This window comes from Macrosteles quadrilineatus, unplaced genomic scaffold, assembly GCF_028750875.1.
Source record: "Macrosteles quadrilineatus isolate MER2022 unplaced genomic scaffold, UCM_ALF_1.0 Scaffold_30__1_contigs__length_1495292, whole genome shotgun sequence".
NCBI classification, from domain to species: Eukaryota; Metazoa; Arthropoda; class Insecta; order Hemiptera; family Cicadellidae; genus Macrosteles; species Macrosteles quadrilineatus.
In genome coordinates this window covers 224,207-239,458 of record NW_026542623.1, presented here as the reverse complement: position 1 = coordinate 239,458, position 15,252 = coordinate 224,207, and the positions used below count along the sequence as shown (strand labels likewise).

Sequence of the window (15,252 nt, the reverse complement as noted above, 5' to 3'; positions counted from 1 at the left end):
TTTAGCAAAATAATATCAAGTAGTTTTTGAATGTGGAATTTATTTATGTAGGAATATTGCACAGAAGTGAAGAAGAATAGAGTTAAATTTTACTTTAAATCATGCGTTAAGTCATTGGGATAAACGTTATCGTCTTCAGAAAAGTTACAAGAACAGAAACTGAGCTACAACTCTGTTTTAATTTCCTGAAGCAAAGTTTCAGAAGTTTGCATTGTGTAATAGGTTTCAATCGATAAAACCATTATGTTGGTAAGACTTAAACAACCAAATAGGGACTTCTAGATAGTTTGCACACAGGTAAAAACAATATCGTATACTTGGTAGAAATGTCTAAGGTTTAAGACTACACTGTAAGAAATACAAGTGTAAAGTATATTGGAAATATTGTATAAGTATCGTAAATCGCTAATAAACACTCTCAAATCAATGTACATTTATTTTATTAGAAAATAATTACCGATTATAATATTTTCCAGCAAAACCTGCACAGAATACCTTAGAAGACAGTAAGTGTACCTAAAGATTAAGTAGGGCTACTTCTACCATAGTTAAAACATTCTTCCTTAGTAGATTTCTCATCCTTATGGATCAGCTGAAGCCAATTTCAAATGTGTTTTGAGTTAGTACTGTCCGGTGCACTGTAGAGGTGGTGATTTGTTTACAATTTGATTCTTGTTATTTCAGTAATTTAAAACCTCATTCTAAGTATAAACAATAACTCATTCCCTAGTTATATAACCTAACAGTAAAGCACAAATCATGAAATTAACCCTAAAATAATAAAACAAAATTTCGTCGACACTAGCGATCAGTGTCACCAGACATGAACTAGACACGAAAAACAAGCCTCAAAATACAATGGGATGAGAAGTCTTCTTGTGTTGGTTAGTCTATGCTTCTACTCAGTAAGTATACCACACACGCAGGCGGTATGAGGTAGAAGTAGGAGGCCAGTGTCGGTAGCAGATTTGGACAGACCTCTACCCACCGGACATAACCCTACTTTCTCCCGCCAACACTGAACAGCTGACTTATGTGGGCTCAGCTGTCGATCAGCTGGTACTGAAATTAATTCACTAGTAGCGATTTTCATAATCGATACATCAATCATTAGTATATCAATCAATATTACAATACGTTTCTATGTAAAAAGAAATAACAAAACGCAGTCCTTTGGATACTACCATCGATATATAAACACAATAGGGGGTTTACTTTGAGGGAAAGTTCTACTTCCACTTTTTTGCTTAACGTTGCACAGGTGATTGACGTTTTTGATAACCTACGCTGTTCAGCTGTTGTTTTAGGTTGAAGTATAGGGGATGGATTTTATACCCCTAAACCGCTAAGATTTTGTAAAAAAATGACAGTAAAAAGTTTGGAACAAGAATTAAAACAGGTATTTTCGGTGGTAATTAATTAATTATTTTTGCAGAGAAGTTAGGGCTCTGCCTCTTTTGCCTTTTAAGTTTGAAAACATCCTTGTTGCCGATTAATTTTTAATTGAATACATATCTGCAAGTCTATGTTAGTTTGAATTTAAATTTTATATAGACATGAGACCATAAGATATCAAAAAGTTATAAGTGGTTTATAATGTGATTTAACGACAAATCAGCCTTATAAAATGGTAAAAAAATAATGATATTGTAATAGTTTCTGTGGATTGTTCAAAAGTTTATTTAGACACTACGTTGCTCATAATAAAGATATTAGAGATAATAATAAAACGAAAAAACATAATTACGATCCCCAAACCAATACAAACCAACCATGAGTAAAGAGTACTCACATAAGGTCATCCTCAATTTGTACGCAATGGTATCAACGTACGGGCAATATAAATTAAATTGATGAGGTCACTGCATTTTGGTTTTGAGTACTCGCAACGAATTACTCCTACAACATTTTGCAGAAATGTGTTTTTTTTTTTAAACTGGTTTAAGTAAGAAATCTAATCATATAAACAATTAATTATTCCAACAAGTTCATGATATAAGAGTAGTTTCTTCTACAGTTGTAAATTAGCAGCAATAATCATAAGCCGCGGTTTTGACCGCAGTAGTCAAAACCGCAGCTTCTCGTGTGGTTAGCAGTTAACTAACAAGGAAAACCGCAAAGCGACATACATGACACCTGTTTGTAATATTATTATAATGTATTACTTAATTGGCGGACAATACTAATATAATCTGGTTAAAAATTTTCTTACACTCACCTTCATCACTAATAATTCTCGCCTGAAACTATTCACCAACTTGGATATTAAAATTGTCATCCATTCTTTATGGACTAGCTGTAACTTGTTTTTTAAAATAATTTTAACTTTTTTGAACCATTCAGAGTGTGTAATGCTATTAAATCCAGAGAAAGTAACTTAAATAAAAGTAGGGGACCAAAGTAAAGGTTAATAATAGAGAAACCTTAAGAAAATAATGTTTATGTTGGTTGTTCATCTTACGTTTGCTTAAAACTCGTCTGATTTGAATAACTAATACCTTAAATGAAAGCCGGTATTTCACTGATGGTTCTTAGACCAAAATATACGAAAAAATCTAATTTATGTTCATTTGTCGCGATGCTTGATGTGAAATCTGTGCGTGCATAGCTTCAGTTTGAGAACTCAATCATGAAAATCCGTCGGGTAGAAGAGCCAAACGAACTCAGAAAAGAAAAACCAAATTTGCTGTTCATTAGATCCATACCATTAAGGGCGATTTACCTACCTCAATCAGGTTACAGTTCTACCAATTCAAAATTCATTTTTATAAACTCTGTTGGTATTTTGTTCACAAGCTGGATATTCAATTGAAAGACCCGCGGTTAAATTACAATTTACTTTATTAAAATAAAACCGTTATTGATAAAGTCAATCTAATCTATAGAAAACCATTTCTATATCTTTGAAAGTATAGTACGTAAAAAAATCAAACGCTAAAGGCAAAACCCTAAAGAAAATCATACTTTAAGTTACCGCTCGTACCTCAGATAGATCATAAGCTTTTAAATGACAACTCAATCGTAGAAATCATATTATCAAGAAGGGGTGTTACAGTAAAAACCCTAATTTGTATTGAGTATAATTAGAAGAGCTAGATATTGGTATTACTAAATATTGTAGGCCCAATTAATGGACACAATTCTTACAGCTTGTAGATAAAAAGATAAAGATAATTTTGATTTGGTTTGATCAATTAACTATCCATAAAACCATAGATATCTAAGTTAAGATCCAAACATATATTCCATTTGAGTCGCTCAAAACTACCCAGCATAGTTTAAATGTTAATTGTTCTACCTTCCAGTGAAGACCATTTGCATTTGACAGGGAATGTATTAAAATGCAAATAAGATTTATGTTCCGTTCTGAAAGTGCTCAAACTAAATATTCTCAACTGCGTTCACTCGTGGCTTCATTAATTAATCCATTAAAATGTGTGGGTGGATAATATATATAATAACTGCACTAAAATGTTTAGTTATTTTTAAATGTATAACTGTTTAATTGATTTGACCTTTAAAAACGAAATGGGTAGGTGGTTAAAATGTAGATTTTAATTTTGTGCCATAATAAAGTAAGGCTTAATAATTTTTAGCTGTTGTATATTTCAGCTTGTAGTTGAATTATAATTATTGGCATTAACATAATTATTTATTCCATTCATATTAACATATCTACCTATTTTTGTTGAAATATTGAAGCAATATTATTTATTTAATTTTGTGTTGGTTTTTGTTGTACTATAACAATAAGTTGTCATTTCCTTTAAAATTATAATATCTTTATCTTATTTAGTAATATTGACTATAGTACACTTTTTTTGTAAAAAGTCTAATGCCTGTTAATGTGTTTCATGTCTTGCTCCATTATGCTATTTTGTAATAGAATGCATTTTCGTACATAGTTTAGAAAATTTTTGATCCACAACATTCGAATTAAAGAAAGCATAATTCGAATATTTTAAGAAGGTAAGAAATGTCAGCTTATTACGAATGTTCCATAATATGAACATTTATAAAATAAAATAATCCATACAGCTTATTATTATAAGTGTGACAGATTAGACGCGTGGTGGTGTTTATTAATGCTACTCAATGGCCTTCTATCACTCATCTTAATAATTATGTGATAAGAGCTAAGCCTCAATGAATCACCATTGATCCAATCACTCTGTACAATCATTTTATACTTTAAACGTAAATAAATTTTAAGCTGCTACACAAATACAGGGTGTCCCGTATGCAAACAGCCAAAGGGAAATGGGTCAAAATAAAGAGAAAATCAAGAATAACAGTTTTCCCCTAGTTGCTTCGTTTAATGGTTTACTGGATATTTCAAATGGCTAAGTAAAAGTGTCTTTAACATTCTTTCATAAAATTAGCCATTTTGAATTCACTCTATAGTGAAATATATAGCATGGTTTGAACGTTATTCATGGAAGGTTTTAAGTAAGTGTTCCAATTTAGTATAAATTTATACAATAAATAATTCTGAGCAAAATGTATAGCATGTAAGCTGCCCCTTGATTATAATTATTCATGGCAAGCATTAAGTAAAAGGAAGAAACAGAATTATGTTTCATCTGTTTGACTTGTATAGTTTTGCAGTATTTTTAAACATAGTTTTATTTTGTTGAGTAGACTAATTAAACATTTAATGGAGAGAAAATACAACCCAAAGATAAAATAAACAACCAATGGTGAATTGGAGGTTTGAATGTCTATCACCAAAGAACACAAGAGAAAAACTTTGGGTTTCTGTTTTTTATTTCATGTGTTTTCTTTACCAATGGCATTTTTACGTTTTGAAACGGAACGGTCCAAACCCCCAGTCTTGTTACTCGTACTATTTAACGTCAACCTTTTATCTAGCTTTTCTATAGGGAAGAACCTAATTGTTGGATAGCATCATGGTCTGGAAACGACTTCGCATGGAATCGAACCAGCGACCTTCAGATTTGATGGTAAGCACTACTCGGATATCCAGTGAAATAATGTATTGTGACAAGTATAATAAATAATATACTCATGCCATTAATGTTGTAAATACGAAAACTTGGAAATTATGAGTACCCTCGATCATCTAAATATTTGCAATCCACTACAATCCGGATAACATTTTCAGCATGTACAGTTAGTACACAAAAAGAGAAAAATCAACCAACACAGTTGCAAAATCAGTTTCGTAGGATGACTCGGCTGAAATCAGAGACAAGTCTTGATGTCTTGACAACAAACGATGTGTGGGTTTGACCTTTTGACCTTGGCGGTATTTGCTACTGGACAAACTAGACAGTTATTGTCCAATTCACTTATTTCTACTCGTTCATTATCACAAGTTAAACTGCACTTCATTAACACTTAACCCACCTCTGTTGTAGTTGTATCAGTGTACTATATTCCTGTGATCTCTATAGTGGAGTTGGGTTAACTTTGTGTTGAATGGTTACTATAATGCTATAATGCTATATAATGCACATACTGTAGTATTTGATTCGCTTTTGATGGTACAGGGTGTGAAGTGCGATTTAGTATTTTATTGGTTGTTTACGTCACCAAGTCAGGTAAGTTAGATTAGTTTAGGAGAATTACACGAAAAAAAAATTGACTATAGGTACACTTTTGTGGTAGAGATTATAAGATTTTTTACGCTAACCAAATAATTACAACTACCATAAGATTACTTTTTACTACTTTTAACGATAAAGCCAGCTTGCATGTTGGTATCCCTGTTCTTTACTTCATTGTCGATCAGCTGATTTGCATTGTTGCAATGTGTTGTTAATGTCTATGAGGTTTAATATTTTGAGGAGTTTATTGTAAATATGAATCAACATAGTGTTTTCCCAAGCTCGAAGATAGTGTTACAAGTAAATCATTGGTTTTATGCCAAGAAACGTTTGAAATTAAATTTACTTTTAATTTAAGAAAACCGAATCCGTTGTAAAAAAACCTAGACCTACAATATCTACTCTATTTGAGCTTGAGTTACTCCATGTTGTGAGTTAAATACAATCAATTCCCAATAACACTAAAAAAGCTCATAGATAACTGTGCAACAATGCATATCAGCTGATCTGCATTGAAGTAAAGAAAACAGTGATACCAACATATAAGCTTGTTTTGTCGTTGAAAAGTGCCAATCAGTGATTACAATATTTGGGTTGTGTTAAAAATAACATCCTGTGTACCCATGTTGGACCAATTGTATTCTGCAAAAAACCTGGTTGAATTAAAACACCAAGTTGATATCGGAGTAAGATCTAAATACTTACTCTCGTTTCCAACGCTTAGGTAGAATTGATTATTGAAACCACATAGGTACATAAATAGATTCGTGATTGTTGGGAATTGAACCCACGCCTTCAGGGAAGAGGCCCTGCCTTCTAACCATCGGACCAGGTAAGTCCATTGTTGTACTGGTTTCAATCCATCCTAAAGGCATTGTCTATTTATAATAGGATATCAGCTGTTGCTGATCTCTGTGGTTTCAATGGAAATATCTTTTTCAGGCCATTGTTGGCTGAATATCAAAAAGTGCATCTAATAAAAGATGCCAAAGACTTTAGATTGACTTGTGTCGTATATACAATCAGCTGACTAAAATAAATCTAACAAACAATCTTAGTTACGTCATAAATGTATGTATAGTCCACCTTTGTATTGCTGCTATTTATGATATGTAATTTAAGTCATGTTTCTTATAGGCTGAGTTTACAAGAACTTTTAACACGTTGCTTACCAACCATCACACTCCCCTGTATGAAGGGCCTTGCGTCACCTGTAGAGAATCAGGAGGTCATGATGATGAATGATGATGAAACCAAACACATTAATGAACTTTGGTTGATGTCAAAATATCTTTTACGCCACACTACACTGTTTTAACGAACTTCCCACAGAAGGATTTAGTCCTGAAAACAGCTGTATGCCGTCAGCTTAATCAAATGGGGTTTCATTACGTACTACTGTACTGTAATGAGTTTTCCCCGGACACCAACCAGCTGATTATATTTGGCAATGTGCGGCTATAAAAAAGCATAACCTCTCTTAGAGTTATCCTGTATAAGGATTTTTACAGATTTTTTATTGTTAAGTTAGCTTTAGTATGGCGTAAAATATAGTACGTCACTTGTCCCAAATGTGTTTACCGGACTCGTATGGTAATCCCGCTCTCTACTTCGTCTTTGCACGGGAACAACCATACTCGTCCGGTAGACACATATTTTCCGGACTAGTAACGTAATATACATCATTGACTTTTTATGATGAAACTTATACCAACAAAAACAAGTTTAACTCAGGACAAGGAATGGAAGAATAAGTGCGTGCATTCATCTATAAGTTTATTATTACATTATGTATTTTACATCTATAAAAATAATCACACTACTATCTTTAAGAATAAATTGCTATTCGTGACACCAAAGATAATCAAAAAGGAATCAGCTTTCGTCTAACAATCACATGAGGGGTTACAGGGCGCTACGATAATTAGAAAATTTCGATTGGCTCGAGTAAGATTTGAGAGAAATAAAATCAAACTAATTTCTATATTTACAAATAAATAATCACGTTTTTGTTACAAAACACCGATTTTACTGTGCACATGCATCAAAGAGAACACAACGTGAAAATGTCCTCATTTTTTGAAAGGGTCTTATAGTGACCACACTCTTAAGATCATTTTGATTAACAATGTCTGAAATGAATGTAATATGCTTTGAACAACCCCCTTCCCCGATTCAACATTTTTACACGTGTAATCTTAAAAAGGATAAAACATGAATTACTGGAAAATAAGTAAATTAACATTTTGGGACACTAAACAAGACTAACTTAGTCAAACTGAAAATTTGGCTGCACTTTACACTAAGTCATACACTCATTCGAATGAAAATATCGATCGATATATTGATTATTCGATAAGTTATATCGTTTGGTTAGTTAGGTAGGGATAACCTAACCTAACTAACCAAACGATATATCGAATGAAACAATCGAATAATCGATATTTTCATTCGAATGAGTGTAGGACGTAAAGTGCAGCCGTAAATTTTTCTAGATTTCAAGGATGAGATGATACAATTTTGTTCAAGAAAACGACAATACACATAACGATAACCTTTTTAAGGTAGAACACTAGTAAACATTATTTAGAAACGAGAAAAAAGTACTGTGATCTTAAGAGTGGGATCAAAAAGGTCCCGATTGAGCTCATTCACAACAAAATATCGACAGTTAGTTTAAAAAGGTGAACAACAACATTGCAAATAGAGCTGGAGTGGTAGCGCAGGGCTAGCTTATACAGTCAAGGGTTGTGGGACTTCACGCCGTCGTCGTCCAGGACCTCCGGCGTAGTTGGCGGCGGCTAGGCCCATCAGGTGTTTGGCTGCCTGGGATCCGGAGAACCCACGGGACAGACCCAGGTCTAGACCACGCTTGGAGCTGTAAAAAAACAGAAGAGAGGTGAATATACAGTAATGTCTTTCACATCCTAGGACGCTAGGATTCTAGGGACTGTTTTACACATTACATCAGACTAGTGCAAAAGGGTTGCGGCATTATCCTTCGGTGATTGGCGGGATTTGAACCTAAGACATCGGGCTCTGAAGCTCCGAGCTCTACCACTAGACCAGATCGCACCCCCTAGAATAGGCAGTGTGAGACAAGACGTTCTGATGGGCAATCTTGGGGTAGACTTCCGTATCTGTTGTCAAAAACAACCGAATGAAAATATCGAATATTCTTGATTCGATTGTTTCATTTGATAGATCGTTTGGTTGGTTAGGTTAACCTAACCTAACCAACCAAACGATATATCGAATAAAATTATCGATATATCGATCGATATTTTCGTTCGGTTGTTTTTGACAATAGATACGGAAGTCTACCCCAATCTTTTGAAAGGTAACACCACCGGTTCCTCGAAGGGAACAAACGTACAGAAGGCGTCGTCCTAAAACCACTGTCGGTTTCAGACCTCAGGAAATTCACGATTACGTCACGTCAAGATGAACAGCTTGTACAGAAAAATCCAAAGCTAGAGACGTCACAACAACCTGTAGAAGTTGAGAAATTATTGCGGATTTTCCAACACGTTTGGGTACTAATTTTGTTATGTTTTAGGTTTTTGCTTAAGGACGAGAACAGAATCCAGATTCCGATATCGTGACGGCAAATTCCGAAAGTAATTTCTTAACATAACCTCACACACACCAAAAATTAACTTTAAACAAAGAAACAGAAAATAGGCTATCATAGTTTGTGAAATTTTATAGATTCAAAATAATCTACAACCCAGATGGTTGGATACAAAATATCAAATGCTGTACAATCGTCCAATGTTTTTAGCTCGTTGAGATGTTTATACGAAGTTAAGGCAAAATAGGGTAAAATGGCTTCCAGAAATGATGGTGGGGTTGTACAGTGATATATGTGGTCCTAGAGGATGGTCAGGCGTGTTTCCTACATTAACTATGTTCAAGCCAATATCAAGTATACTATTTGAAGTACTTCTGTAGTACCACAGAGTAACTAGTGGATTCACTTTATTCTGTGTTAGTACCAGAAGTCCACAAATCCACCTAGGAACTGATTGGAAAATCTCCAGTATCAAACCTCATCAACTATAAATGCAAAAACTAAGTTAAGCCGGGAAGGAAGAATAGTCAGTTAGTTTGTATCTTCACCTATTAAAGTGGAGTGCAATAAAATTCATGATCCGGACAAAATACATTTACTTAGGTGAAGTCACTTGTTTACTGAACAACTACTCACGAAGGTTTAGGAAGTTAAAACACATGCAAGTTTTCTGGACAAATGCACTTTGCTTTTCTTCTTGAATAATGTGCCTAACGATTTTCATTCTCCAGAGTTACTTGACTACTTCCATAATGACTTCCTTAATCGTGAACCTATATTCCCCAAGAATTTACTAGTTTACTAAAAGATCACCTAAGATGATTTAGCTCAATGTCCTGAATACATTTTTTCTCCGATCAACATTATTCGTTGCCCCATGTTCCCCTCCTATCCAGCTTCCAACTAAAAGGTCAACTAAGGAAGTAGATTATAATGTCCTGGGCACAATTCATGCAACAGACCAAAGACCTTTACTACTTCTGGACCTATATTCCCTCAAAAGTAGCTTGTTTACTGAAAAAATATGCTCTAGTTTAGCATAATGTGCCGAAACACTTTGTAAGATCAATTGTAGCTATTCATAAACAAAGCTAGTATGATCAATTTTAAGCCAACACTTTTTCTCGAATAACTGGAATATAATACTCAATTATAGTATCTTTAAAACTTGGAACTGAGTAAAAAATACATTGAATATATAGTTAAGTTATTAGTTCCTGTATAATATTTTCGTAATTGCATAGTAACAACAGTAGTTTTTTCCGATTAGCTTTTTACTAATTTCAAAGCAATATCGATTAAAATCGCATATTAAACCATTAATTTTAATAATTAATTGTATACAGTATGTTGTAGCTTATACAGATGTTGGAACCAACAGTTTTACCGAATCAGCTGATTAGTAAATCCTCCACTCGCATGACGTAGTAGTTTCTTATTGGTTCATTGTTGTCTTATTCGTTTCGTAAGGTACAATGCATTTTCGTGTTACTACGCGTTAATATTGGTTGTGTGTGTCCGTGTAGTAATTATTATTACATTCCGTTAATCGTTCATGATATAAGTTTCTCTATTGTGTTTTAGTGAGTGTTTAGTGTCAAGTGACATCGGAAATATAATTAAGGCTGATTTTCCTATGCATCTTTGTTCTGGTGATTACTGAATACTCAGGTTAGTTTTTCAATTACATATTTTTATTTACCAAGCTCACTTTTTGATATATTATTTTAAGGGCACTGCACTGCAATTGTGATTAAGCATTGAATAACCGATTTTGAACGTGGCAATGACATTTTGACCTATTCCGTTTATTCACTACTATGTTTTTCAGGTTAAAATATTCTAATTACCTATAAAACTTGTTTAGAGTTAGGTTATTTATCTTGCGCTAGGTTAGGTTTGAACCAATATACATATTAAAACTTTAACCATGTATTTGTTACCTACAAATTATATAGTGGTTGGAAATTAGCGAAAAAAATAAATTTTTATTAAATATTGACATATTACACACGTTAAAAAAATAAATGCTCAAGACTAAATATTTAAATATTTTAAGAGATTTGTTTTTAAATTGGCATCCTGCCTCAAAGAATCAATAGTGTTATGAAATTATAGATGTTCATAAATAAATGAAGGCACTAAAATGAAGACCCTTTGGAAGAATATTTTTAAGAAAATCATTAACTAAATAATATTTCATCGCCTATTTTCACGTATAAATATTTAATTAGTTTAATATTTTGTGATAAAAATTGAATCCTAAAGTTTAATGGTATTTTAAGCAACATTAACCAAAAAACCGTGCTATTTCATCGTCATTCAAAACTAAGGAATTGCGAACAGGTAACTTTTGGGACTAAAATTTTATGGGAACCTTTTGCATCAATATGTTTTTGTTACAAAGTCGATAATTTTATATGAAATAAAAATATAATTAATGACTTGGTATGCGAAATAGCTACGTCATGGGCTATACTAATGCTATGTGTAGACTAGACTACCAAAGTGGAGCATAGATAATTTAAGTTCAGGAATAATAAACTCAGTTTGTATGCAGGTTGATGTCATACCAAAGGTAAGAATGTGTGGGTTTATGCCTTGTAATTTTTGACCTTTCGTTTCTTTAGACTTGAAAAGAAAGGAGGTTAGTACATAAATTTAATCTAAATATGGTACAGTTATGACTTTTAGGACAATAGATTATTTGTAAAGTGTCAGCACTTTATTAATGTCAGTATTGTTATTTCTAAGTAATTTAAAATTATATTTAATTCAAACATAAACTTACTTTATTGCAAATTAAGACTACGGAACATTTTGCAGTGGCGTAACAAAAGGGCCCGCAGGGCCCGCGATGCGGGGGGGCCCGGGAGCTGGTGAGCGGGAAACGGTGAGCGGAGAGGCCCGTGAGACGAGTGGGGCCGAAAAATTGTAGTTCATCCATTCAATAATTGTATTGAACAAGTAATAACATTGATGTTATTAATAATGTTGTTATCAGTTATCGTTTAATTTCGTTAGGCCTCTTCAGTGATAACGAACTAGGGTAACAAATTTAACATGTTATAACGTGGGTCTTTGATTATTATGCAATCTTACTTTCGTCACCGAGAAATATTTTACTTCTCGGTGATTTCGTACACTGCTTATGTCGTCTCGTCTGCAAACATTTTGTTTTTTGTTACTTTGGAGCCTGGAGTCATGAACGTTGGATGGGGCATTTAATATTGTATTATTTTACATTTTAGTTTTGTCCTAATATTGATTGTGTTTTGTTAAATACAATATACTGCTACTCTACTGACTGTGTTTGTTAGCCCCACAATTAACCAATACTATAGACATTAGTTGTAAGATAAACGCTTACAACATAATAAGACGCTTGAAATCCATACAAAGATAAACTCAAAAATGCAATATAGGCTATTTTAGCCTGTGATTAAAGTACGTCAATCTATTAAACTAACCAGCTTTTAGTGTATGAGTTAATTATAACCAAAGAGTTAAACTAACCTAATAAATTAATACTTTCTCATTCTTCAGTCATATTTGGGTTAAAATACGCACATATTGGCGTCCCCATCTTAATTAATTGATTGATTGATAATTTAATAATTTACTTTGAAATGCGACCATACCAATGTAGGTATTTTAAGCCAAGAATTAATGGAGATGAGTGGCCCAACCTTTTAGTTTTGAAAGGGACTGAGGCCGACATATTCCTTAGACACAGATGTTAATTAATAGCTAATACAGCAAAAGGCAACTAAGGGGCCTAAGGTGGTTAATAGGGGAATTCGAACCACATTTTGCCTTGTAATTAACGAATTAGTCTAATTATCAGGGTAATAAAAATGGATAACATGTGTTATAAATTAAATGTAAAGTTTTTAACCTCCTTGATATAAACATTCTGATAGACGGATGGAAAATAAGGGTTTTTTATTTGATTTCAAAACTATTTACAAACACTAAAACTGATATAATGATGTAGTGATGTAACACTTCCATCAAACCACGACTGAAAATACATAACACATACCCTTTTATGGAACATAACTCACAATTTAATATTTTAATTTAATATTTTTTTCATAATTTATTTACCACTCATTTTATGATAAATCTGCTTGATCATTGTATAGGTGGTCCAAAAAATACTGTGGTGGGAGGGGGAGGGCGTTAGATTATGTTGTATTGGTGGTCTAAAAATAACTCATGAGAGGGGGGCCCAAAAAATAAGTTTGCAGGGGGGCCCGTAAAAATTTGTTACGCCACTGACATTTTGCATCCATGCAAGTGACAAATATGGGATATTTTCTTGTAGAGCTATATAAAATATAATATGATGAATGTTAATAAAAAATGGTGGGTTAACCAGTACCGGTACAAAAAGTATAGTATGTATGTAGCTTAGTAATTTTCTATGGAGTCAAATTATTGCTAGAATACATGGTTGTACACAAAATAGTATAAATTATTTATTTCAATTTAGTTACATTAGAAAAAACCTAAACTGTTACAATAGGCCTAGATCCAATGATTTTATTTTGAGGATAATTTGTTGGTTAAGTTCGAGTACATACTGTAGTTCAATTTTAGGTTTGCATGTGGTTTGTGCTACTTATTGGTAAATAATTGGTATGTTGGAATATTATACATTCACCTCTCTAGAAAAGTTCAAAGTTTTAGGTTTTAGATTTGAAACACTTTGAATTTGAATTGATTAACAATATTTTGGCGATACAGTTAAATAATTCTTTCTTGTATTTGCAGTGTCTAGGCTAAGGATGAACTTGAGGCTATCGATTTATTTGTTTACAGCTTATTCAACATAGATGTCTCTGACATTTACCATGAAAGGGTGTTTTGTAACGCAGACATTGACATTGAAAAGTGTTTGACAACCTAAGGTGTAATTTGGGATTCTAAATATGGATGCAGTTTTCCATGCATTGAAAGTAAGCTGTTGATAATATCAGCAGTAATCATGAAACAGTATTAGCTCCAACCGTGATTCACGAGATATGAATATGTAATTTTACTAGCTGTAACCCGCGGGCTTTGCCCCGTTTAACTTCTTAATTTTCAAGATGATCTCGTTCGCATGGCTCAATCACGTCCTGGTTGAAGTTCGTTCGCTACGCTCACTCACCTTTAGGTTGGAGCTCGTTCGCTACGTTCACTCACCTTTTGGTTGCAAATTAGTAAAAGAAATAATAGTGCTGCACCCTGTTGGTAATCCATGTAACTTTAATGCTATTGAACATCATATAACAGAACCAACTTCTTTAATGGAAACAGCTGTTAAGATTCATTAATTCTATTTCTCATAAGGTTAACATGGGAAACTCCAGAGCCACTGGGGCGGAGCCCAGAGGTCGGAGGGTAAAATCCTTTCTTAGTGAGCGTCTAATACCCAAAAGGAAGATGCCTGCCAAGTTTCAAGTTCCTAGGTTTTATGGTTTCTGAGATTTCGTGATGAGTGAGTGAATGAATGAATGAATAAATTAATGAGTCAGAGGTATTTGAGCTTCATATATACTGTATAGAAAAAGTCCTGTTGGGTTGCTGCAAAAAATAGTGTTAACATTTATGATCTAGTTTTAATAGTTTTATAGCTTTTCTTTAGTCCACGTCACTATGGACTTCTGCCAATCCAATTTTTACTTTAGTGATTTGAAAAAATATTTTAGTTCCACAACACGTGTATTTTAACACAACCTGCAGTATGGAGAAGCAGTATGTTTCAATTCGTGTTTTAACACGTCAAGCGGAATGTGACGACTGGTAGTGAACCTAGTAATCAACACTAAAATTGAATTTAACCAAACAAGTGATGAAAAAAATCTTCATGCAATGTTGTAGGATACCATTCTTAGGTGATACAGTCGAAAGACAACAATGTATAAAAAATTGCTATGCCCGACACAACACGATTATTTGCAAAAGTAAATTTTAATAATGACGAAATAACAAATGTATTAATCAGAACTTTTTATTTGGCCTAAGTTTGCACTAAGGGAAACGTATATAACACGAGCTTTTACTGGTATTTTAGTTTTAAACACAATATGTACCCCGCCAACACAATTAATTATTAGG

At 33.3% G+C, this 15,252-nt stretch overlaps 1 protein-coding gene across 1 annotated transcript in view; it reads right to left on the bottom strand.

Moving 5' to 3' along the window:
* Positions 1-7,329: 7,329 nt before the first annotated feature.
* LOC129005681 (diuretic hormone class 2-like) overlaps positions 7,330-15,252 on the bottom strand; it is a 122,622-nt gene continuing 114,699 nt past the window's right edge. Inside the window, exon 4 of the mRNA XM_054434645.1 lies at positions 7,330-8,448. Coding sequence (XP_054290620.1) covers positions 8,304-8,448 — 145 coding nt within the window. The 3' untranslated portion in view covers positions 7,330-8,303. The remainder of the gene's footprint in view (positions 8,449-15,252) is intronic.